Source organism: Oncorhynchus kisutch, linkage group LG20, assembly GCF_002021735.2.
Source record: "Oncorhynchus kisutch isolate 150728-3 linkage group LG20, Okis_V2, whole genome shotgun sequence".
In the NCBI taxonomy this organism is placed as follows: domain Eukaryota; kingdom Metazoa; phylum Chordata; class Actinopteri; order Salmoniformes; family Salmonidae; genus Oncorhynchus; species Oncorhynchus kisutch.
In genome coordinates this window covers 8,855,001-8,882,530 of record NC_034193.2, presented here as the reverse complement: position 1 = coordinate 8,882,530, position 27,530 = coordinate 8,855,001, and the positions used below count along the sequence as shown (strand labels likewise).

Genomic DNA, 27,530 nt, shown 5'->3' with positions numbered 1-27,530 from the left:
TAGTAGAACAGTTACCAGTATAACAGCTCCAGTAGAACAGCTCTAGTAGAACAGTTACCAGTAGAACAGCTCTAGTAGAACAGTTACCAGTAGAACATCTCCAGTAGAACAGTTACCAGTAGAACAGCTCTAGTAGAACAGTTACCAGTAGAACAGCTCTAGTAGAACATCTCCATTAGAACACCTCCAGTAGAACAGCTCCAGTAGAACAGCTCCGGTAGAACAGTTACCAGTAGAACAGTTACCAGTAGAACAGCTCTAGTAGAACAGCTCCAGTAGAACAGCTCTAATAGAACAGTTACCAGTAGAACAGCTCTAGTAGAACAGTTACCAGTAGAACAGCTCCGGTAGAACAGCTCTAGTAGAACAGCTCCAGTAGAACAGCTCTAATAGAACAGTTACCAGTAGAACAGCTCTAGTAGAACAGTTACCAGTATAACAGCTCCAGTAGAACAGCTCTAGTAGAACAGTTACCAGTAGAACAGTTACCAGTAGAACAGCTCTAGTAGAACAGCTCCTAGTAGAACAGCTCCAGTAGAACAGCTCCAGTAGACAGCTCTAGTAGAACAGCTCCAGTAGAACAGCTCTAGTAGAACAGCTCTATTAGAACAGTTACCAGTAGAACAGCTCTAGTAGAACAGTTACCAGTAGAACAGCTCTAGTAGAACAGTTACCAGTAGAACAGCTCTAGTAGAACAGTTACCACTATAACAGCTCCAGTAGAACAGCTCTAGTAGAACAGCTCTAGTAGAACAGTTACCAGTAGAACAGCTCCAGTAGAACAGCTCTAGTAGAACAGTTACCAGTAGAACAGTTACCAGTAGAACAGCTCTAGTAGAACAGCTCCTAGTAGAACAGCTCTAGTAGAACAGTTACCAGTAGAACAGCTCTAGTAGAACAGCTCCTAGTAGAACAGCTCTAGTAGAACAGCTGCAGTAGAACAGCTCCAATAGAACAGCTCCAGTAGAACAGTTACCAGTAGAACAGCTCCAGTAGAACAGCTCTAGTAGAACAGTTACCAGTAGAACAGCTCTAGTAGAACATCTCTAGTAGAACAGTTACCAGTATAACAGCTCCAGTAGAACAGCTCTAGTAGAACAGTTACCAGTAGAACAGTTATCAGTAGAACAGCTCTAGTAGAACAGCTCCTAGTAGAACAGCTCTAGTAGAACAGTTACCAGTAGAACAGCTCTAGTAGAACAGCTCTAGTAGAACAGCTCTAGTAGAACAGCTCTAGTAGAACAGCTGCAGTAGAACAGCTCCAATAGAACAGCTCCAGTAGAACAGTTACCAGTAGAACAGCTCCAGTAGAACAGCTCTAGTAGAACAGTTACCAGTAGAACAGCTCTAGTAGAACATCTCCATTAGAACACCTCCAGTAGAACAGCTCCAGTAGAACAGCTCCGGTAGAACAGTTACCAGTAGAACAGCTCTAGTAGAACAGCTCCAGTAGAACAGCTCTAATAGAACAGCTCCAGTAGAACAGCTCCAGTAGAACAGCTCTAATAGAACAGCTCCAGTAGAACAGCTCCAGTAGAACAGCTGTAATAGAACAGTTACCAGTAGAACAGCTCTAATAGAACAGTTACCAGTAGAACAGCTCTAGTAGAACAGTTACCAGTATAACAGCTCTAGTAGAACAGTTACCAGTATAACAGCTCTAGTAGAACAGTTACCAGTAGAACATCTCCAGTAGAACAGTTACCAGTAGAACAGCTCTAGTAGAACAGTTACCAGTAGAACAGCTCTAGTAGAACATCTCCATTAGAACACCTCCAGTAGAACAGCTCCGGTAGAACAGTTACCAGTAGAACAGTTACCAGTAGAACAGCTCTAGTAGAACAGCTCCAGTAGAACAGCTCCAGTAGAACAGCTCTAGTAGAACAGCTCTATTAGAACAGTTACCAGTAGAACAGCTCTAGTAGAACAGTTACCACTATAACAGCTCCAGTAGAACAGCTCTAGTAGAACAGCTCTAGTAGAACAGTTACCAGTATAACAGCTCCAGTAGAACAGCTCTAGTAGAACAGTTACCAGTAGAACAGTTACCAGTAGAACAGCTCTAGTAGAACAACGCCAGTAGAACAGCTCTAGTAGAACAGCTCTAGTAGAACATCTCTAGTAGAACAGCTCCTAGTAGAACAGCTCCAGTAGAACAACTCCAGTAGAACAGCTCTAGTAGAACAGCTCTAGTAGAACAGCTCTAGTAGAACAGCTCTAATAGAACAGTTACCAGTAGAACAGCTCTAGTAGAACAGTTACCAGTATAACAGCTCCAGTAGAACAGCTCTAGTAGAACAGTTACCAGTAGAACAGCTCTACTAGAACAGTTACCAGTAGAACAGCTCCAGTAGAACAGCTCTAGTAGAACAGCTCTAGTAGAACAGTTACCAGTATAACAGCTCTAGTAGAACAGTTACCAGTATAACAGCTCCAGTAGAACAGCTCTAGTAGAACAGTTACCAGTAGAACAGCTCTAGTAGAACAGCTCCAGTAGAACAGCTCCAGTAGAACAGTTACCAGTAGAACAGCTCTAGTAGAACAGTTACCAGTATAACAGCTCCAGTAGAACAGCTCTAGTAGAACAGTTACCAGTAGAACAGCTCTAGTAGAACAGTTACCAGTAGAACAGCTCTAGTAGAACAGTTACCAGTAGAACATCTCCAGTAGAACAGTTACCAGTAGAACAGTTACCAGTAGAACAGTTACCAGTAGAACAGCTCTAGTAGAACATCTCCATTAGAACACCTCCAGTAGAACAGCTCCAGTAGAACAGCTCCGGTAGAACAGTTACCAGTAGAACAGTTACCAGTAGAACAGCTCTAGTAGAACAGCTCTAGTAGAACAGCTCCAGTAGAACAGCTCCAGTAGAACAGTTACCAGTAGAACAGCTCTAGTAGAACAGCTCCAGTAGAACAACTCCAGTAGAACAGTTACCAGTAGAACAGCTCTAGTAGAACAGCTCCAGTAGAACAGCTCCAGTAGAACAGTTACCAGTAGAACAGCTCTAGTAGAACAGTTACCACTATAACAGCTCCAGTAGAACAGTTACCAGTATAACAGCTCCAGTAGAACAGCTCTAGTAGAACAGTTACCAGTAGAACAGCTCTAGTAGAACAGCTCCTAGTAGAACAGCTCCAGTAGAACAGCTCTAGTAGAACAGCCCCAGTAGAACAGATCTAGTAGAACAGCTCTAGTAGAACAGTTACCAGTAGAACAGCTCTAGTAGAACAGCTCTAGTAGAACAGTTACCAGTAGAACAGCTCTAATAGAACAGCTCCAGTAGAACAGTTACCAGTAGAACAGTTACCAGTAGAACAGCTCCAGTAGAACAGCTCCAGTAGAACAGCTCCAGTAGAACAGTTACCAGTAGAACAGCTCCAGTAGAACAGTTACCAGTAGAACAGCTCTAGTAGAACAGTTACCAGTAGAACAGCTCCAGTAGAACAGTTACCAGTAGAACAGCTCCAGTAGAACAGCTCCAGTAGAACAGCTCCAGTAGAACAGCTCCAGTAGAACAGTTCCAGTAGAACATCTCTAGTAGAACAGCTCCAGTAGAACAGCTCTAATAGAACAGCTCCAGTAGAACAGCTCTAGTAGAACAGCTCCAGTAGAACAGCTCTAGTAGAATAGCTCCAGTAGAACAGTTACCAGTAGAGCAGATCTAGTAGAACAGTTACCAGTAGAACAGCTCCAGTAGAACAGCTCCATTGTGTGTGTCAGTCAGAGACCATGTCAGACACGGAGGAAGGTTTTGACGGAGCATCCTGTCTCTCTCATCAGAGTCCATGTCCTACATCACCCACCAGGTGGCAGAGCAAAGAGACTACCATCACAGTAAGTACCATTCCTAACTTCCCCAGACCCTAACCCAAACACAGACCCTAGCCCAAACACAGACCCTTTCCCGAACACAGACCCTAACCCAGACCCTAACCTAAACCCAGACCCTAACCCAGACCCAAACACAGACCCTAACCCAGACCCTAACCCAAACACAGACCCTAGCCCAGACCGTAACCCAAACACAGACCCTAGCCCAGACCCTAACCCAGAGCCTAACCCAAACACAGACCCTAACCCAGAGCCTAACCCAAACACAGGCCCTAGCCCAGACCCTAACCCAGACCCTAACCCTATCCCAGACCCTAACCCAGAGCCTAACCCAAACACAGACCCTAGCCCAGAGCCTAACCCTAACCCAGACCCTAACCCAGTCCCTAACCCAAACACAGACCCTTTCCCGAACACAGACCCTAACCCAGACCCTAACCTAAACCAGACTCTAACCCAGACCCTAACCCAAACTTAGACCCCAACCCAGACCAGTAAAGTCGACTGATTCAATCCTTAGTTAACCCTCAGCTAATTACCAATGTCAGGGGTTAAGGGGGTCATTGGTGGAGGTCAGCTAAGGTCACTTAAAGGCTCATTAGAAAGTGATGGAAGCCAGATGTTGGTATTTAATCTGGAGGCAGGAAGAGTGGAAAAGAGATTGCCATCTTTATCTTCATTATCATACCCTGTCCACTTGCAATTTAACAGCAGTAAACTGCCCTGTGAGGAGGTAGGCTCAGCAGTAGGTCCACCCCCCCTCGGCCAGAATTGTTTTGCTGCTGGAGGTAATGAGAATGAATTCGGGAAATAATAACAGTCCTATTGTCAGCCCTTTCTCAGCCTGGGTGCTAACAGTTACAACTGACAGCCACACAGTGAGGGAGAGGAGAGAGAGATACCCAACCCTCAGGCCCTGTGCAGCAGATAAAGAATAGATAGAGATGGGCCGAGCAGGGTGATAGTCGCTCAGCCAACGTATTGAACATCTACTGGGGAGAGAGAATTACAACAGACAGTCAGGATGATGAAGGTACAACAGACAGTCAGGATGATGAAGGTACAACAGACAGTCAGGATGATGAAGGTACAACAGACAGTCAGGATGATGAAGGTACAACAGACAGTCAGGATGATGAAGGTGCAACAGACAGTCAGGATGATGAAGGTACAACAGACAGTCAGGATGATGAAGGTACAACAGACAGTCAGGATTGATGAAGGATAAATGCTGGGGTTTGACAGTTGTTGTTACTGTGTTTTGAGTGGCATTAATCATAAAGTCTGAAAATAGAAAAGAGTTGACAGATTCAAGGATTGATGTGTTGTCAGGATGTAACAGGATGTTACATAGTCTTTTATTATTGGAACTGAAGAGAAGAAGTGTTGCCAGAGCAACAGTGGCAGAGCACCTTGAATAGTTCAGCAGAGGTGGACAGTCAATGTTTGCACAGTGTGTGTGTGTGTGTGTGTGTGTGTGTGTGTGTGTGTGTGTGCAGCTCCGCGTCTTGCACTTCGTATTGCTAATCTCAATGTGGCCCTTGCATACCTAACTCCTCAGGCCCTTGCATACCGACTAATAAAATACAATGTAAGACATAACAAATGTTTTCTTAAATACTCTTTATTTATTAGTTTAAGATAACTACAGAATATATATACATTTACCCCCACCCTAAAACAATTAACCTAAACAGTCAACAATCAGCATTTCATAAAACAATATAATTGGTACTATGGTACAAGTCATTGTTGACCCTAATAAATAACAATAATAAAATAATAATATTAATTACAAAAATATATATATGTAAAAAAAAGGTAAAAGCAAGGTATCCTTTCTGGACACGTGTCAAAATCAAATTGTATTTGTCACATACACGTGTTTAGCAGATGTTATTGTGGGTGTAGCAAAATGCTTGTGTTTATAGCTCCAACAGTGCAGTAATATCTAACAAGTAATATCTAACAATTTCACAGCATATACCCAATACACACAAATCTAAGCACAGGAATGGAATTAAGAATATATATATATATGGATGAGCAAAGTCAGAGTGGCCGGGACTAAGATACAGTAGAATAGGATAAAACAGAATATACTAGATACATATGAGAGGAGTAATGCAAGATATGTAAACAAAAACATGTTTTTAAAATAATAAGACGACTTAAATATCACATTTACATAAGTATTCAGACTTCAGTACTTTGTTGAAGAACCTTTGGCAGTGATTACAGCCTCGAGTCTTCTTGGGTATGACGCTACAAGCTTGGCACACCTGTATTTGGGGAGTTTCTCCCATTCTTCTCTGCAGATTCTCTCAAGCTCTGTCAGGTTGGATGGGGAGCGTCGCTGCACAGCTATTTTCAAGTCTCCCCAGAGATGTTTGATCGGGTTCAAGTCCGGGCTCTGGCTGGGCCACTCAAGGACATTCAGAGACTTGTCCTGAATTCACTCCTGCGTTTGTCTTGGCTGTGTGCTGAGGTTCATTGTCCTTCACCTCAGTCTGAGGTCCTGAGCGCTCTGGAGCAGGTTTTCATCAAGGATCTCTCTGTTCATCTTTCCCTCAGTCCTGACTAGTCTCCCAGTTCTTGCACCTGAAAAATATCCCCACAGCATAATGCTGCCACCACCATGCTTCACCATAGGGATGGTGTCAGGTTTCCTCCAAACTTGACACTTGCCATTCAGGCCAAAGTTCAAAATTGGTTTCATTAGACCAGAGGATCTTGTTTTCATGGTCCTTTTGGACCCGGGCTGTCATGTGCCTTTTACTTAGGAGTGGATTCCGTCTGGCCACTCTACCATAAAGGCCTGATTGGTGGAGTGCTGCAGAGATGGTTAATTCTTCTGGAAGGTTCTCCCATCTCCACATAAGAACGCTATAGAAATGATAAAGATGGAGATGTCCATGTGTTTGAATGAGTCTGAGGAGGTGAAAGTGAGTATCGAAGGAAAGTGTGTGTGAATGTGTCTGCGAGGACATGCCATAGAGAGAGAGTCTCTCTTTCGCAGAGATGGAAATGTATTCGTACAAGACTGAAGTGTTACAACATTGAAAATATCACTTTGCCCTGTCATGATGGGAACGGTGCCTAACCCCACCCACCCTAGACAGTCACCTGAGTGCTCCCACATTAAAGATACACCCTCACTCGTTTGATGCTGGAAAAATAGGCAAATGTAACCAAGATAGGAAGATAAACGCGGTCAGAGACCAGCTAAAGCGTCACTGCACCCTCACGAATCTGTGCCTGCCTGGCAGGGTTGGTGCGTGGGTCTGCCTTAATCGACATTCACATCATCGGCGCCCGGGGAACAGTGGGTTAACTGCCTTGCTCAAGGGCAGAATGACAGATATTTACCTTGTGTGGGCGGTGCGCACGCTGAACTAGTTTGTCGTCCAACTTTATCCGCTGACAGTTCTTCCACAAATTTACCCATGTCGTTTTTTTCTGCCCCCTCTTTCACTTTGTGTATTGAAATGTTATTTTGTCTTGATTTATTTTCCAGATAGTCAGTTTTGATGGATATACCTTTTACATTTTCTTCCCAGTTGCTGAACTATCTCATACACCCGGATCTCTCTCCTCGCACCGGGCCAATCTTTCCTCTGCCTCATTTAAGCTCTCCCTGGTGGCATTTAGGTCTCACTTTACCTATTTTTCTGATCCTATATTTAAGTTTAATAAACCGAGGTGTTGGGAAGATCAAACTGTCACTGCCATCACCTACGTGCTTCTGGCACAATTCGAACCATTGAAAAGTGTATCCTAATATCTCTCTCTCTCTCGCTCTCTCAGATTAACTGTGTAACGTTCCCCCTCCCTATGAGTACACCTGAACAGCAGCTGTTGAAGCCAGATGAGTGGAGCTACTGTGATTACTTCTGGGTAAGATATGAAGACTGGTCACACCACAGAGTCATATTACACTACACACTACTCTACTCTACTCTACTGCACTCTACACTACACTACACTACTCTACACTGTTCTATACTACACTGATCTACACTACACTACTCTACACTACACTACACTTCTCTACACTACTTTACTCTACTCTACACTACACTTCTCTATACTACACTTCTCTACACTACTTTACTCTACACTACTTTACACTACTCTACAATACACTACACCACTCTACTCGACACTACCCTACACTACTCTACACTACTCTACTATACACTACTCTACACTACACTTCTCTACACTACTTTACTTTACACTACTCTACTCTACTTTACTCTACACTACTCTATACTACACTACTCTATACTACACTACTCTACACTACTCTACTATACACTACTCTACACTACTCTACACTACACTTCTCTACACTACTTTACTTTACACTAAACTTCTCTACACGACTCTACACTACTCTACACTACACTGCTCTACACTGCTTTACTCTACTCTACACTACTATACACTACTTTACCCTACACTACACATCTCTACACTACTTTACTCTACACTACTTTACTCTACACTACACTACTCTACACTACTTTACTCTACTCTACTCTACACCACTACCCTACTCTACTCTACTTTACTCTACACTACACCTGCTCTAGACTACTTTACTCTACATTACACTTGTCTACACTACACTACTCTACTCTACATTACCCCACTCTTCCTTACTCCAATCTACACTACTCTAAACTACACTACTCTACACTACTCTACACTACACTACTCTAAACTACACTACTCTACACTACTCTACAATAGTCTACACTACACTACACTACTCTACTCTGCTCTACAATACTCTACTCTACACTACACTTCTCTACACTACTCTACACTACTCTACACTACACTACTCTACACTACTCTACACTACTCTACACTTCTCTACACTACTCTACACTACTCTACACTACACTACTCTACAATATTCTACACTACTCTACACTACTCTACACTACTCTACACTACACTACTCTACACTACTCTACACTACACTACACTACTCTACACTACTCTACTCTACTCTATACTACACTACACTACCCTACACTAAAATACTCTACACTACACTACACTACTCTACACTACACTACTCTACTCTACAATACTCTACACTACAATACTCTACACTACTCTACTCTATACTACACTACTCTACACTACACTACTCTACTCTATACTACACTACACTACACTACCCTACCCTACACTACCCTACTCTACTCTACTCTACTCTACTTTACTTTACTTTACTCTACACTACACTGCTCTAGACTACTTTACTCTACATTACACTTGTCTACACTACACTACTCTACTCTACATTACCCCACTCTTCCTTACTCCAATCTACACTACTCTAAACTACACTACTCTACACTACTCTACACTACACTACTCTACACTACTCTACATTACACTACTCTACAATACTCTACACTACACTACACTACAATACTCTACACTACACTACTCTACACTACACTGCTCTACACTGCTTTACTCTACTCTACACTACTATACACTACTTTACCCTACACTACACATCTCTACACTACTTTACTCTACACTACTTTACTCTACACTACACTACTCTACACTACTTTACTCTACTCTACTCTACACCACTACCCTACTCTACTCTACTTTACTCTACACTACACCTGCTCTAGACTACTTTACTCTACATTACACTTGTCTACACTACACTACTCTACTCTACATTACCCCACTCTTCCTTACTCCAATCTACACTACTCTAAACTACACTACTCTACACTACTCTACACTACACTACTCTAAACTACACTACTCTACACTACTCTACAATATTCTACACTACTCTACACTACTCTACACTACTCTACACTACACTACTCTACTCTGCTCTACAATACTCTACTCTACACTATACTTCTCTACACTACTCTACACTACTCTACACTACACTACTCTACACTACTCTACACTACTCTACACTACTCTACTCTACACTTCTCTACACTACTCTACACTACTCTACACTACACTACTCTACAATATTCTACACTACTCTACACTACTCTACACTACTCTACACTACTCTACACTACTCTACACTACTCTACACTACACTACACTACTCTACACTACTCTACTCTATACTACACTACACTACCCTACACTAAAATACTCTACACTACACTACACTACTCTACACTACACTACTCTACTCTACAATACTCTACACTACACTACCCTACTCTACTCTACTCTACTCTACTTTACTTTACTCTACACTACACTGCTCTAGACTACTTTACTCTACATTACACTTGTCTACACTACACTACTCTACTCTACATTACCCCACTCTTCCTTACTCCAATCTACACTACTCTAAACTACACTACTCTACACTACTCTACACTACTCTACTCTACACTACTCTACATTACACTACTCTACAATACTCTACACTACACTACAATACTCTACACTACTCTACTCTACACTACAATACTCTACACTACACTACTCTACACTACACTACTCTACACTCCACTACTCTACTCTACACTACTATACACTACTTTACCCTACACTACACATCTCTACACTACTTTACTCTACACTACTTTACTCTACACTACACTACTCTACACTACTTTACTCTACTCTACTCTACTCTACACCACTACCCTACTCTACTCTACTTTACTCTACACTACACCTGCTCTAGACTACTTTACTCTACATTACACTTGTCTACACTACACTACTCTACTCTACATTACCCCACTCTTCCTTACTCCAATCTACACTACTCTAAACTACACTACTCTACACTACTCTACACTACACTACTCTAAACTACACTACTCTACACTACTCTACAATATTCTACACTACTCTACACTACTCTACACTACTCTACACTACACTACTCTACTCTGCTCTACAATACTCTACTCTACACTACACTTCTCTACACTACTCTACACTACTCTACACTACACTACTCTACACTACTCTACACTACTCTACACTACTCTACTCTACACTTCTCTACACTACTCTACACTACTCTACACTACACTACTCTACAATATTCTACACTACTCTACACTACTCTACACTACTCTACACTACACTACTCTACACTACTCTACACTACACTACACTACTCTACACTACTCTACTCTATACTACACTACACTACCCTACACTAAAATACTCTACACTACACTACTCTACACTACACTACTCTACTCTACAATACTCTACACTACAATACTCTACACTACTCTACTCTATACTACACTACTCTACACTACACTACTCTACTCTATACTACACTACACTACACTACCCTACCCTACACTACCCTACTCTACTCTACTCTACTCTACTCTACTTTACTTTACTCTACTTTACTTTACTCTACACTACACTGCTCTAGACTACTTTACTCTACATTACACTTGTCTACACTACACTACTCTACTCTACATTACCCCACTCTTCCTTACTCCAATCTACACTACTCTAAACTACACTACTCTACACTACTCTACACTACACTACTCTACTCTACTCTACACTACTCTACATTACACTACTCTACAATACTCTACACTACACTACACTACAATACTCTACACTACTCTACTCTACACTACAATACTCTACACTACTCTACTCTATACTACACTACTCTACACTCCACTACTCTACTCTACACTACTCTACACTACACTACTCTACAATCCTCTACACTACTCTACACTACACTACTCTACACTACACTACTCTACACTACACTACTCTACACTACACTACTCTACACTACTCTACACTACACTACACTACACTACTCTACACTACACTACTCTACACTACAATACTCTACACTACAATACTCTACACTACTCTATACTACACTACTCTACACTACACTACACTACCCTACTCTACTCTACTCTACAATACTCTACACTACACTACTCTACACTACTCTACACTACAATACTCTACACTACTCTATACTACACTACTCTACACTACACTACACTACTCTACACTACACTACTCTACACTACTCTACACTACACTACTCTACACTACACTACTCTACACTACTCTACACTACTCTACAATCCTCTACACTACTCTACACTACTCTACACTACACTACTCTATACTACACTACACTACACTACACTACTCTAGACTACACTACTCTACACTACTCTACTCTACACTACACTACTCTACACTACACTACACTACACTACACTACTCTACACTACACTACTCTACACTACTCTACACTACTCTACACTACACTACTCTACACTACACTACTCTACACTACACTACTCTACTCTACACTACTGTACACTTCTCTACACGACACTAAGGCTGTAGAGCTGTAGTAGAATAACACATGGTGTAGTGAGAGAGACCTTGCTCCAAACATCTGTTTGGTTCTGTTTTCATTACTCCCATGGCTGAAACTTAATCACCACCAGGTGTGTTCTCAGGTTTTAACACTCGGCTAACGTTACTGTCAGACCGGGCTAACGTTACACTCTCTCTGAGGTGACAACACCGGGAGGCATTCGTAAAACAGTGGACACCGTACACCGAGACTTACAGTTTCCAGTGAGACACAGAGGAACAGATTTAAAACAGGTTGACAAGTATTTCATGCACCCTACTGTGTGAAATGTTGACTTTCTATATCATTGGCTGTGGTGCTGTAGAATGGAGTATGGTGCTGCAGTAATGATGGCCTGGTATTTCCCCACAGTACAATACAAACAGTAACTATATGATTGAATGCATACCATTAAGTACATAGAATGCAGTATCACATCACAACACAACACTGAAGGTTATCTGGTCGTATTATTATTTTTATTTATGTTACACTAAATATTGTTGAAGTGTATATTTCTGTGTTATTATTGTTGTTGTGTAGATGGATAAGAAGGACCCTCAGGGGACAAGCTGTATCTCAGGGTTTGAGGTCTTACTGCAGAAACAGCTGAAGGGGAAACAGATGCAGAAAGAGATGGCTGAGTTTATACGAGAAAGGTAACTACAAAATCCTACAAAAACCTTTTATTATCTGAGCCCATCTGTCAACAATCCTGGTCAGACCAATGTTTCACAACTCCTTTTTTGACATTTTTTTTATCTTGAGCAATTTCATGTTTCAATTTCCTTTTATTTTTTTAAACCCAGATGTGCTGGGTTATTTTGTGCAAAACAGGAAAAATGACTCGCTAAGTGTTGAAATTTGATGGTAAATAACTTCCTTTTCTCCTTCCCTCTTTCAGGATAAAGATTGAGGAGGAATATGCCAAGAACCTCGCCAAGCTGTCGCAGATTCCCCTCGCGGGACAGGAAGAAGGGTGAGTGGGTAGTGACACCAATTCCTACACGAACGTGTCGCCTCGCACACTCTGCACGTGCTCACTGTCGCTTAGGAAGATATGGCACAAGAAAATACAAGAAAACCTCTCTGCGTCAACTCAAAGATTCCATGTCAGAAGTCATTGCACAGATGATGCCAATTCCTAGCCAACTCCTAGCTGCTTCCTAGCCATCTCCTAGCTGATTCCTTGCCAACTCTTCTACAATTCTTGTAGATCTGAAAGGAGTTGGTGGGTGTACGGAATAGACATACAGTACCATGCTGATAGAACAAATCATGTCTAGAAGTAGGGGCACTATGTGTATTGCTGGGCTGGACAGCAGGGTACTATAAGGGGGTTATGGCATCATATCAGCCCAGACTCACTGGGAAAAAGAAAGCGAGAGAGAAGGGGGACCCCTCTTCAGTCCGCCATTATAGGGAACCACACGCTGTGAGCAGATCTTTGTCTGGTAAATTGGATCCCGTGGGGGACAGGCAGGTTGTATGGAGGGATTTCTAGGGGACAGGCTGGCTGTATGGTGAGGCTGCTAGGAGACAGGCAGGCTGTGTGGTGAGGCTGCTAGGAGACAGGCAGGCTGTGTGGTGAGGCGGCTGGGGGACAGGCAGGCTGTATGGTGAGGCTGCTAGGGGACAGGCTGAGAGGGAGGGACGGCTGGGGGACAGGCAGGCTGTATGGTCAGGCTGCTAGGGGACAGGCTGAGAGGGAGGGATGGCTGGGGGACAGGCAGGCTGTATGGTCAGGCTGCTAGGGGACAGGCTGAGAGGGAGGGACGGCTGGGGGACAGGCAGGCTGTATGGTGAGGCTGCTAGGAGACAGGCAGGCTGTATGGTGAGGCTGCTAGGAGACAGGCAGGCTGTGTGGTCAGGCGGCTGGGGTACAGGCAGGCTGTATGGTGAGGCTGCTGGGGGACAGGCAGGCTGTATGGTGAGGTTGCTAGGAGACAGGCAGGCTGTGTGGTCAGGCGGCTGGGGGACAGGCTGGCTGTATGGTCAGGCTGCTGGGGGACAGGCAGGCTGTGTGGTGAGGCGGCTGGGGGACAGGCAGGCTGTGTGGTCAGGCGGCTGGGGGACAGGCAGGCAGTATGGTGAGGCTGCTAGGGGACGGGCTGAGAGGGAGGGACGGCTGGGGGGCAGGCGGCTGGGGGGACAGGCAGGCTGTATGGTGAGGCTGCTAGAGGACAGGCTGAGAGGGAGGGACGGCTGGGTGACAGGCGGCTGGGGGACAGGCAGGCTGTATGGTGAGGCTGCTAGGGGACAGGCTGAGAGGGAGGGACGGCTGGGGGACAGGCAGGCTGTATGGTCAGGCTGCTAGGGGACAGGCAGGCTGTATGGTGAGGCTGCTAGGGGACAGGCTGAGAGGGAGGGACGGCTGGGTGACAGGCAGGCTGTGTGGTCAGGCGGCTGGGGGACAGGCAGGCTGTATGGTGAGGCTGCTAGGGGACAGGCTGAGAGGGAGGGACGGCTGGGGGACAGGCAGGCTGTATGGTCAGGCTGCTAGGGGACAGGCTGAGAGGGAGGGACGGCTGGGGGACAGGCAGGCTGTATGGTCAGGCTGCTAGGGGACAGGCTGAGAGGGAGGGACGGCTGGGGGACAGGCAGGCTGTATGGTCAGGCTGCTAGGGGACAGGCTGAGAGGGAGGGACGGCTGGGGGACAGGCAGGCTGTATGGTCAGGCTGCTAGGGGACAGGCTGAGAGGGAGGGACGGCTGGGGGACAGGCAGGCTGTATGGTCAGGCTGCTAGGGGACAGGCTGTATGGTGAGGCTGCTAGGGGACAGGCAGGCTGTGTGGTCAGGCGGCTGGGGGACAGGCAGGCTGTATGGTCAGGCTGCTAGGGGACAGGCTGAGAGGGAGGGACGGCTGGGGGACAGGCAGGCTGTATGGTCAGGCTGCTAGGGGACAGGCTGAGAGGGAGGGACGGCTGTAATAAGATGTCTGCATTCCACATTTACTACGCAGTCATAATGAGTCACTGTACCAGACTGACCTAAAATACATAAGAAATCTTCCATATGCACAAAAAGCTTTTCTTTCTCAAATGTTGTGGACACATTTGTTTTTCATCCCTGTTGGTGAGCATTTCTCCTTTGCCGAGATGATCCACCCACCTGACAGGTGTGGCATATCAAGAAGCTGATTAAACAGGATGATCGTTACACGGCTGCGCCTTGTGCTGGGGACAATAAAAGGCAACTCTAAAATGTACAGTTTTGTCACACAACACAATGCCCAAAGATGTCTCAAGTGTTGAGGGAGCATGAAATTGCCATGCATACTTCAGGAATGTCCACTAAAGCCGGCCTCACAACCGTAGACCATGTGTAACCACGCCAGCCCAGGACCTCCACATCTGGCTTTTTCACCTGCGGGATCGTCTGACACCAGTCGCCCGAACAGCTGATGAAACCGTGGGCTTGCACAACCAAACTATTTCTGCACAAACTGTCAGAAACCGTGTCAGGGAAGCTCATCTGTGTGCTCAGTGTCCTCAACAGGATCTTGACTGCAGTTCGGCGTGGTAACTGACGCCAGTGGGCAAATAGTCACTTTCGATGGCCAACGACACGCTGGAGAAGTCTGCTCTCCCGCCTATATCCATCAACTTTGAATAGCCATCGAAGAGGAGTGGAACAACATCCCACAGTCAACAGCCTGATCAACTTTATGAGAAGGTGATGCATGAGGCAGAAGGTGGTCACACCAGATACTGACTGCTTTTCTTTAAGGTATCTGTGACCAACAGATGCATATCTGTATTCCCAGTCATGTGAAATCCATAGATTAGGGTCTAATGAATTTATTTCAATTGACTGATTTATTTACATGAACTTTATATGAAATTGTTGCATGTTCCCTTCATATTTTTCTTCAGCGTAGGTTTCTAAGGGGGTGAGAATGGAGAAGAGAGAAGAGAGGAATAGTGTAATATGATACTACCCTACGGAAACAAAGACAGTACAGCACTCTCCTGCGTTAGAGATATGATACTGCCCTAACACTGAAACAAAGACAGTACAGCACTCTCCTGTGTTAGAGATATGATACTGCCCTACAGTCAGCACTGAAACACAGACAGTACAGCACTCTCCTGCGTTAGAGATATGATACTGCCCTACAGTCAGCACTGAAACACAGACAGTACAGCACTCTCCTGCGTTAGAGATATGATACTGCCCTACGGTCAGCACTGAAACACAGACAGTACAGCACTCTCCTGCGTTAGAGATATGATACTGCCCTAACACTGAAACAAAGACAGTACAGCACTCTCCTGCGTTAGAGATATGATACTGCCCTACAGTCAGCACTGAAACACAGACAGTACAGCACTCTCCTGCGTTAGAGATATGATACTGCCCTACGGTCAGCACTGAAACACAGACAGTACAGCACTCTCCTGCGTTAGAGATATGATACTGCCCTAACACTGAAACAAAGACAGTACAGCACTCTCCTGCGTTAGAGATATGATACTGCCCTAACACTGAAACACAGACAGTACAGCACTCTCCTGCATTAGAGATATGATACTGCCCTACGGTCAGCACTGAAACACAGACAGCACTCTCCTGTGTTAGAGATATGATACTGCCCCACTGAAACAAAGACTGTACAGCACTCTCCTGTGTTAGAGATATGATACTGCCCCACTGAAACAAAGACAGTACAGCACTCTCCTGTGTTAGAGATATGATACTGCCCCACTGAAACAAAGACAGTACAGCACTCTCCTGTGTTAGAGATATGATACTGCCCTACGGTCAGCACTGAAACAAAGACAGTACAGCACTCTCCTGTGTTAGAGATATGATACTGCCCTACGGTCAGCACTGAAACACAGACAGTACAGCACTCTCCTGCGTTAGAGATATGATACTGCCCTACTGTTAACACTGAAACACAGACAGTACAGCACTCTCCTGCATTATGATGCTGGACTAGTGAAACCCCTTCTCTGGATTTTATACCAACCTGTATCATCTGACCTCTCTCATCTACTGTACTACTGCACCAGTGTTGTTGTGATAGAATGGCAGAGTGGGGTGAACATTTCTCATATAGAATCTAAACGATGCTAGAGTTCTGACCATCCACGCTCACCATGTCCAGAGAGAGCAACACAACACGATACTGTTATTATCAAACCAAATCAAATCAAATTGTATTTGTCACATGCGCCGAATACAACAACCTTACAGTGAAATACTTACTTACAAGCCCTTAACCAACAATGCAGTTTTAAGACAAAATAAATGTTAAGTAAAAAATAGATAAGTAAAAAATAAAAGTAACAAATAATTAAAGAGCAGCAGTAAAATAACAAAAGCGAGGCTACACCCTATACAGGGGGTACAGGTACAGAGTCAATGTGCAGGGGCACTGGTATGTCAAGGTAATTGAGGTAATATGTACATGTAGGTAGAGTAAAGTAACTATGCATAGATAAACAGACAGTAGCAGCAGTGTAAAAGAGGGGGGGTGGCACACAATGCAAATAGCCCGGGTAGCCATTTGATTAGCTGTTCAGGAGTCTTATGGCTTGGAGATAGAAGCTGTTAAGAAGTCTTTTGGACCTAGACTTGGAGATCTGGTACCGCTTGCCGTGCGTTAGCAGAGAGAACAGTCTATGACTAGGGTGGCTGGAGTCTTTGGCAATTTTTAGGGCCTTCCTCTGACACCACCTGGTATAGAGGTCCTGGATGGCAGGAAGCTTAGCCCCGGTGATGTACTGCCCTCTGTAGTGCCTTGCGGTCGGAAGCGGAACAGTTGCCATACCAGGCAGTGATGCAACCACTGATGGTGCAGCTGTAGACATTTTTGAGGATCTTAGAACCCATGCCAAATCCTTTCTGAGAGGGAATAGGCATTGTCGTGCCCTCTTCATGACTGTCTTGGTGTGCTTGGACCATGTTAGTTTGTTGGTGATGTGGACACCAAGGAACTTGAAGCTCTCAACCTGTTCCACTGTAGCCCCGTCGATGAGAATGGGGGTGTGCTTGGTCCTCTTATTCCTGTAGTCCACAATCATCTCCTTTGTCTTGATCACTTTGAGGGAGAGGATGTTGTCCTGGCACCACACGGCCAGGTCTCTGCCCTCCTCACTATAGGCTGTCTCATTGTTGTCGGTGATCAGGCCTACCACTGTTGTGTCATCGGCAAACTTAATGATGGTGTTGGAGTACAGGAGGGGACTGAGCACGCACCCCTAAGGGGCCCCCGTGTTGAGGATTAGCGTGGTGGCTGTGTTGTTACCTACCCTTCCAGCCCGGCAGGAAGTCCAGGATCCAGTTGCAGAGGGAGATGTTTAGTCCCAGGGTCCTTAGCTTAGTGATGAGCTTTGAGGACACTATGGTGTTGAACGCTGAGCTGTAGTCAATGAATAGCATTCTCACATAGGTGTTCCTTTTGTCCAGGTGGGAAAGGGAAGTGTGGAGTGCAATAGAGATTGCTTCATTTGTGGATCTGTTGGGGCGGAATGCAAATTGGAGTGAGTTTAGGGTTTCTGGGATAATGGTGAGTGAGTGCCACGGGTCCGTAGGCAGGTTACCTTAGTGTTCTTGGGCACAGGCACTATGGTGGTCTCCTTGAAACATGTTGGTATTACAGACTCAGTCAGGGACAGGTTGAAAATGTCAATGAAGACTCTTACCAGTTGGTCAGCGCATGCTCTGAGTTCATGTCCTGGTAATCCATCTGCTTCCCTGCCTGCTGCCCTGCCTGCTACCCTGCCTGCTACCCTGCATTCTACCCTACCTGCTACCCTGCCTGCTACCCTGCCTTCTACCCTGCCTGCTACCCTACCTTCTACCCTGCCTTCTACCCTGCCTTCTACCCTGCCTTCTACCCTGCCTGCTACCCTGCCTTCTACCCTACCTCCTATCTCGCCTGCTAACCTTCTTTCTACTCTACTTGCCTACTACCCTCCTACTGCCCTGCCTGCTACCCTGCTTTACACCCTACCTGCTGCCCTGCCTGCTATCCTGCCCGCTACTCTTCCTGCTACCCTGCCTGCTATCCTGCCCACTACCCTGCTTTCTATCCCGCTTTCTGCCCTGCCTGCTATCCTGCCCGCTACTCTTTCTGCTACCCTGCCTGCTATCCTGCCCACTACCCTGCTTTCTATCCCGCTTTCTACCCTACCTGCTGCCCTGCCTGCTATCCTGCCTGCTACTCTTTCTGCTACCCTGCCTGCTATCCTGCCCACTACCCTGCTTTCTATCCCGCTTTCTACCCTACCTGCTGCCCTGCCTGCTATCCTGCCCGCTACTCTTTCTGCTACCCTGCCTGCTATCCTGCCCACTACCCTGCTTTCTATCCCGCTTTCTACCCTACCTGCTGCCCTGCCTGCTATCCTTCCCACTACCCTGCTTTCTATCCCGCTTTCTACCCTACCTGCTGCCCTGCCTGCTATCCTGCCCGCTACTCTTTCTTCTACCCTGCCTGCTATCCTGCCCACTACCCTGCTTTCTATCCCGCTTTCTACCCTACCTGCTGCCCTGCCTGCTATCCTGCCCGCTACTCTTTCTGCTACCCTGCCTGCTATCCTGCCCACTACCCTGCTTTCTATCCCGCTTTCTACCCTACTTGCTGCCCTGCCTGCTATCCTGCCCGCTACTCTTTCTGCTACCCTGCCTGCTATCCTGCCCTCTACCCTGCTTTCTATCCCGCTTTCTACCCTACCTGCTGCCCTGCCTGCTATCCTGCCCGCTACTCTTTCTGCTACCCTGCCTGCTATCCTGCCCACTACCCTGCTTTCTATCCTGCTTTCTACCCTACCTGCTGCCCCGCCCCCTACTGCTACACTGAATATCTCTTCTTGATCTATTATCTCTTCTTGATCTTCTATCTCTTCCTGATCCACCTTTTATCTCTTCCTGATATATCTATCTTCTGTCTCTTCTCCGATGCCTCTCAAAGTGGCAGGGGGCCGTGCAGAGAGCAGCACCCTGATGCTGTAGGAATGTGCACACATCTTCCATTCTGAGTGGCGCTTTGATGTGAACTGGTTAAAGACCCTCAGCCCCTCTCCTCCTCAGTTCCATACCCACAGCCTGTAATGCCCCATGGCTGTATGGGCCTGCTGCCGCCTACCTTCATGGCCCTTGGATAAATATTCTGCTAATGTTTGGAATGAAGGACTTAAGATGTGTGTTCAGAGGAGTTTAGTTTATTAGGATCCCCATTAGCTACTGCATATACAGCAGCTCATTCACCTTGCCCTTTACTTTTCCTGGGGTCCACATGAAACTTAGAAATAATTAGAAATACATGAAAGTATAGAACAGTTATAGACAAGAACAACAAGATATTACATTAAATTAAACATTAAAATACAGGAAAAGAGTTATACTGTATATAGGAAAGTCACCAAGAGACATCAAAAATACTATTTACACATTATTCATAGATACTGTACATATTTATATTCTTATATACAGTTCAATTAGATATTTAGAAAGAGGAGAGGCACTGCAATACAATATGTTTTTTTTAAGCTAAACTTTATTTTTGCCTAAGTAGAGGAGAAGAGGTTACCTAGTACTCAAGGCTAGCCTGGCGTCTCATTCACTGATGTACCATGGCTTCCAATTTGCTTTAAATTTCTGCTAGGATATAGAGTTTTTAACAATGTATTTTTACCTTCTGCTTTGATCATTGTTAATGTTGGTGTCCACTCACCTTAGTCATTCTATTCTGTAGATATGATTGACTGTATATAAGTTGTCACAACATTCATTTGTAAAAGTTCATTAAATATATAATTTTCCAACATTGCATTATGTCACAGAACTTGGCTATGAAAACAGATGACTTGCAGAATGTTCTAAAGTAATGGGAAACCATGAAACGTCTCGGTTTTTATCTCATATCCTCAGTGTTTACATCCTCCTAACCAGCCGGTGAACTTGTCGAGGACCAGGCACAGCTGTGAGATGGGCTGCCTTCCGGGTTATAAACTGTCTATGAACTTTTAAGGCTCTATTCAGTCTGTAAAGCTGAAGCGTTACAGATTCCGCCGTAGAACAGTCAAGGTCATTTCCCATTGAGCCGACATGTGCACCGTTTACCGGGAACGCAACCTGCGCTGAAGTGGGAACATCGCCTTTAAATGTCAATCACTCTGTAGAGCAGAACCTCATCTCTTTCTCTCTGTTTGGCAGGATCCACCCTGACTTGTCTAACATGGTGTGTTGTCTCTGTGGTCTAACGTGGTGTGTTGTCTCTGTGGTCTAACGTGGTGTGTTGTCTCTGTGGTCTAACATGGTGTGTTGTCTCTGTGGTCTAATCTGGTGTGTTGTCTCTGTGGTCTAACGTGGTGTGTTGTCTCTGTGGTCTAACATGGTGTGTTGTCTCTGTGGTCTAATCTGGTGTGTTGTCTCTGTGGTCTAACGTGGTGTGTTGTCTCTGTGGTCTAATCTGGTGTGTTGTCTCTGATCTAACATGGTGTGTTGTCTCTGATCTAACATGGTGTGTTGTCTCTGATCTAACATGGTGTGTTGTCTCTGATCTAACGTGGTGTGTTGTCTCTGATCTAACATGGTGTCTTTTCTCTGATCTAACGTGGTGTGTTGTCTCTGTGGTCTAATGTGGTGTGTTGTCTCTGTGGTCTAACGTGGTGTGTTGTCTCTGTGGTCTAACGTGGTGTGTTGTCTCTGTGGTCTAATGTGGTGTGTTGTCTCTGTGGTCTAATGTGGTGTGTTGTCTCTGTGGTCTAACGTGGTGTGTTGTCTCTGTGGTCTAATGTGGTGTGTTGTCTCTGTGGTCTAACGTGGTGTGTTGTCTCTGTGGTCTAACGTGGTGTGTTGTCTCTGTGGTCTAACGTGGTGTGTTGTCTCTGTGGTCTAACGTGATGTGTTGTCTCTGTGGTCTAACGTGGTGTGTTGTCTCTGTCCTCAGTACTCTTCGGTGTCATATATTGATAGTGTCGTTTCTTATCTCTCTCCTCAGTACTCTTGGGGAAGCCTGGGCTCAGCTAAAGAAGAGTCTGGCTGACGAGGCCGAGGTTCACCTCAAGTTCTCCTCTAAGGTAGAACACATTATGTTACACTTTACTCAAATGTAACACACTGGACTGTATTCTTTACTCAAAGGAAAACACTTTACACTTCAGAATGCAATTATATTCCATTTCATCTGTTGTGTACACTCTTAGGAAAAATACTTCCAAAAACCTTATTTGCAGAGGAATAGGGTTCTACCAAGAACTGTTTTGATCAGTTTGTAAGGCAAAGGGTTCTACCTAGAACCTTTAACATTCTAAGAATCGTTGTACGAAGAAAGGGTTCTTTGATGATTCTTTGGAAGCCAAGAATGATTCTTTGGAAGGCAGGAAGAGTTCTACATAGAACCACATATAATATTTCCGCAGCATGCTCTATTGCAGGGAGATTTTCAGAATTGTTTATTTTATTCAGTGGTGTAAAGTACCTAAGTAGAAAATCCTTGAAAGGAGTCCTTAAGTTGTTTTTGGAGGTATCTGTACTTAATTGGACTATTTATATCTGACTACTTTTACTTCACTACATTCCTAAAGACACTTTTGTACTTTTTCATCCATAGATCTTCCTGACACTCAAAATGATTTGTTAAGTTTTGAATGGCTAGCATGCCAGAAAATGGTTCACTTCACACACATATCAAACGAACATCCCTGATCATCCCTACTGCCTCTGATCTGTCAGACTCACTAAACAGAGAACATCCCTGATCATCCCTACTGCCTCTGATCTGGCAGACTCAATAAACAGAGAACATCCCTGATCATCCCTACTGCCTCTGATCTGGCAGACTCACTAAACAGAGAACATCCCTGATCATCCCTACTGCCTCTGATCTGGCAGACTCACTAAACAGAGAACATCCCTGATCATCCCTACTGCCTCTGATCTGGCAGACTCAATAAACAGAGAACATCCCTGATCATCCCTACTGCCTCTGATCTGGCAGACTCACTAAACACACATGCTTTGTTTGTAAATTATGTCTGTGTTGGAGTGTGCCCCTGGTTATCCGTCAATAAAAAAACAAGAAAATGTTGTTTAATACAGGGAATTTGTTGTTTAATATAGGGAATTTGTTGTTTAATATAGGGAATTTGTTGTTTAATATAGGGAATTTGTTGTTTAATAGAGGGAATTTGTTCTTTAATATAGGGAATTTGTTGTTTAATACAGGGAATTTGTCCTTTAATATAGGGAATTTGTTCTTTAATATAGGGAATTTGTTCTTTAATATAGGGAATTTGTTCTTTAATATAGGGAATTTGTTCTTTAATACAGGGAATTTGTTGTTTAATACAGGGAATTTGTTCTTTAATATAGGGAATTTGTTCTTTAATATAGGGAATTTGTTCTTTAATATAGGGAATTTGTTCTTTAATACAGGGAATTTGTTGTTTAATACAGGGAATTTGTTGTTTAATATAGGGAATTTGAAATGATTTATACGTTTACTTTTATTTTCAATACTTAAGTATATTTTAGCAATTACATTTACATTTGATACTTAAGTATATTTAAAACCAAATACTTTTAGACTTTCACTTTTACTTGAGTAATTTTCTATTAAGGTATCTCTACTTTTACTCAAGTATGACAATTGGGTACTTTTTCCACCAGGGCTTGGTTAGAGCGTTGGACTAGTAACCGAAAGGTTACAAGTTCGAATCCCCGAGCTGACAAGGTACAAATCTGTCGTTCTGCCCCTGAACAGGCAGTTAACCCACTGTTCCTAGGCTGTCATTGAAAATAAGAATTTGTTCTTAACTGACTTGCCTAGTTATATAAAGGTAAAATTAAATATTAAAATGAATTACTCCGAGCTTCTTTATTAATTCACAATATACATTAGTGACATCTGCTGGTCAGTAATAGATAGCAATGTGTAATTATCAGATATACTCTCTTTTTTTTCCACTACTGATTAAGGGAAAGGGGGATACCTAGTCAGTTGTCCAACTGAATGTATTCAACTGAAATGTGTCTTCCTAATCAAATCTTCATGGCGCAGTGCTAAGTTGTTGGCTTTAGCTCCGTACAATCAGTTGGAATATCACATTCGCATCTTACATCATGTTTTCCCTTTTGTCTACAATTTCAATCTATCTACTCAAATAGAATCCACAGATTGCGAGTTGAAAATAAGTACTTTTACTTAGAGTATTAGTATATTAGATATTGACTGACCTGGTCTCTCCAGATCTCCTAACAGTACTATTTCTAGGGTCAATTTTAGATTTTTTATTTGACCTTTATTTTACTAGGCAAGTCGGTTAAGAACAAATTCTTATTTTCAATGACTGCCTAGGAACAGTGGGTTAACTGCCTGTTCAGGGGCAGAACGACAGATTTGTACCTTGTCAGCTCGGGGATTCGAACTTGCAATCTTTCGGTTACTAGTCCAACGCTCTAACCATAAGGCTACCCTGCTGCCCCAGGGCGCTATGCATTTTCAGCCATTCCTGAACCTGAGACCAGAAACCAAAATAAATGGTCTATTGATTCTGTACCCTCACAACTTAATCTGCAGAGCTTCGATGATTTTATGCCCCAAATATTGGAACACCCGTCTAATATTTAGGCTGGGTTTCTGTACAGCACTTTGTGACATCGGCTGATGTATGAAGGGCTTTATAAATACATTTGATTGAAATTTGATAATATCTAGGTGAGATGAAATGATTTGAACACATTCTTCATGGACCTCTATCCCTTCCATATACCTTTTTTTTATACCTAAAATACCTAGTGTCCTATTCAATCCAGTTCAATCAGGCTTCTGGAGTAATTTAGCAATATTTCCTCTTGTAACTGCAAGAATGTACTTTCATTAATTTCATACTGTCTTAATGAATTGATTTGCCCATATCATTCATATAGACTGTTTTTCACTCTCCCCTTAATAATCTCCTGGTCCTCAGACACTCTTCAGTAGAATCAAAGCAGCTCACTAATCAAACTCTACATTGACCTGCTTTTATATTTTAGAGAGGAGACAACTTTGTTACTAGAAATCATTGACATCTCTTGTATACACATCTAATGGGATTTTTTTTTTTTTTGCAATAGCTATCATTACACAGCTAATTCTACAGTATTGAATCAACATGGAGTATTACATTTAACACTGTTCCAGTGTCTATACGTGTCCACACTTTTCAGCGTTAAATTCATCCTTTGCTTAGTTCTGACGGGTTTAAACTTTCTCAGTGTCAGGAAATGATACCTGTAGTTTTACGGTAAAACTCCCTTCGGGGTTGTTGTTTTAACACAAAGCCTAATTTGCATATTTCCCAGTGTGCCTAACTCTATATGACAATATATTACATATATCATAAGGCCTTATTTTGAGGGTCTAGTTTTACCTTAACAAAGTGGCCTGAATGGTAACGGCTTTCGTCATCGGATGAGGAAGAGTAGTCGGACCAAAGCGCAGCGTCGTAAGTGTTCATGTTTGTTTATTGAACTGAACACTAATACAAAATAACAAGAGAATAAATGAAACCGAAACAGTCCCGTAAGGTGCAAACACTAAACAGAAAATAACTACCCACAAAACCCATGTGTGAAAAAGCTACCTAAGTATGGTTCCCAATCAGAGACAACGATAGACAGCTGTCCCTGATTGAGAACCATACCCGGCCAAAACAAAGAAATACAAAAACATAGAAAAAGGACATAGAATGCCCACCCAAATCACACCCTGACCAAACCAAAATAGAGACATAAAAAGCTCTCTACGGTCAGGGAGTGACACTGAAGCTCCTGGTTGAACTAAACTTGATGAAGGCCACAGGACTGAAATTGAATGAATTTAACAACCATGTCTATGTCACTAACAAATACCAAAACATCAAACAGATGCAACTCAAATTTGGACCTCCTACAGGATCACAGTGACAGTATTGGTTTGAATTATGACAACAAAATCCCTTTAAGTAACTGTACTCAGTTGATTAGGTACACCACCCACTCCTACAGACAGTGAGTCACGTGGCTTGCTTTATAAAGCAGGCAGACAGGCATCGAGGCATTCAGTTACTGTTACACTGAATGTTAGAGTGGAGAAAACGAGTGACCTAAGCAACTTTGAGCGTGGTATGATCGTCAGTGCCAGACCCACCGGTTCCAGTACCTCAGAAATGGCCAGTCTCCTGGGCTTTTAGCGCACGACAGTGTCTAGGATTTACCGAGAATGGAGCGACAAATAAAAAACATCCAGTCAGCTGAGGTCCTGTGAGTGAAAACAGCTCGTGGATGAGAGGTCGAAGGAGAATGGCAAGAATCCATGTAAGCTAAGAGGCGGGCCACAAACAGGCGAATAACGGCGCAGTACAACAGTGGTGTGCAGAACGGCATCTCGTAACGCACAACTCGTCGGTCCTTGTCACGGATGAGCTATTACAGCAGATGACCGGGTTCCACTCCTATCAGCTAAAAACAAGAAGAAGTAGCTCCAGTGGGCACGTGATCACCAACACTAGACAACTGAGGAGTGGATGGAGTCCATGGCCCTATCCTGCCTGGTGTCAACGGCATAGGCTGGTGGCAGAGGTGTGGGGAATGTTTTCCTGGCACACGTTATGTCCCTTGACACCAATTGAGCAATGTTTCAATGCCCCGAGGAATTCAGGCTGTTCTGGAGGTAAAGGAGGGTCCGACCCAGTACTAGATGGGTGTACCTAATAAACTGGCCACTGAGTGTATCTTAAGTGCAGTAGTAATGACAGTTTTGAGTAATGACAACACATTGGGTTTTACATTGTAGAGAACACTGACCCATTTGCTGTGTGAGGATATGAGATACAGGCATAAAAAACAAGACAAAAATAAAACAACTGTCATCACAATATCATTATTTATTATCTATTTATAGGAAAGGCCAGCTGTTTTTGCTAACCATGTGACTTGACCAGGAAAGAACTTCACGCATAGGCCTTCTAAACAGGTCTGCCTTTAAACTTCTGTTATTTACCTCTTTCAGCTCCAGAGCGAGGTGGAGAAGCCTCTGTTGACGTTCAGAGAGAACTTTAAGAAGGACATGAAGAGGTTCAATCATCACATCGCAGAACTACGGAAACAGCTGGTTGGACGACACTCAGCCGTGGAGAAGGTACGCATCCTGACGCAGTGGAGACGCAACAAACACACACAGGCCCACACACACACACACACACACACAAACACAGAGACATGCACACAGAGGCACAAACACACTCATAAAGCATACAGAACTCAACGTAATATTAACTGTCCTTGCACTTGGCAGCT

General features: G+C 43.9%; 1 protein-coding gene across 1 annotated transcript in view; it reads left to right on the top strand.

The window, feature by feature from the left end:
- Positions 1–27,530, top strand: part of LOC109866068 (growth arrest-specific protein 7-like) — a 101,911-nt gene that overhangs the window by 60,067 nt on the left and 14,314 nt on the right. The window contains exons 5-10 of the mRNA XM_031799759.1: positions 3,784–3,837; positions 7,642–7,731; positions 12,800–12,915; positions 13,161–13,235; positions 22,210–22,288; positions 27,244–27,372. Of these exons, the coding sequence (XP_031655619.1) occupies positions 3,784–3,837; positions 7,642–7,731; positions 12,800–12,915; positions 13,161–13,235; positions 22,210–22,288; positions 27,244–27,372 (543 nt within the window). The remainder of the gene's footprint in view (positions 1–3,783; positions 3,838–7,641; positions 7,732–12,799; positions 12,916–13,160; positions 13,236–22,209; positions 22,289–27,243; positions 27,373–27,530) is intronic.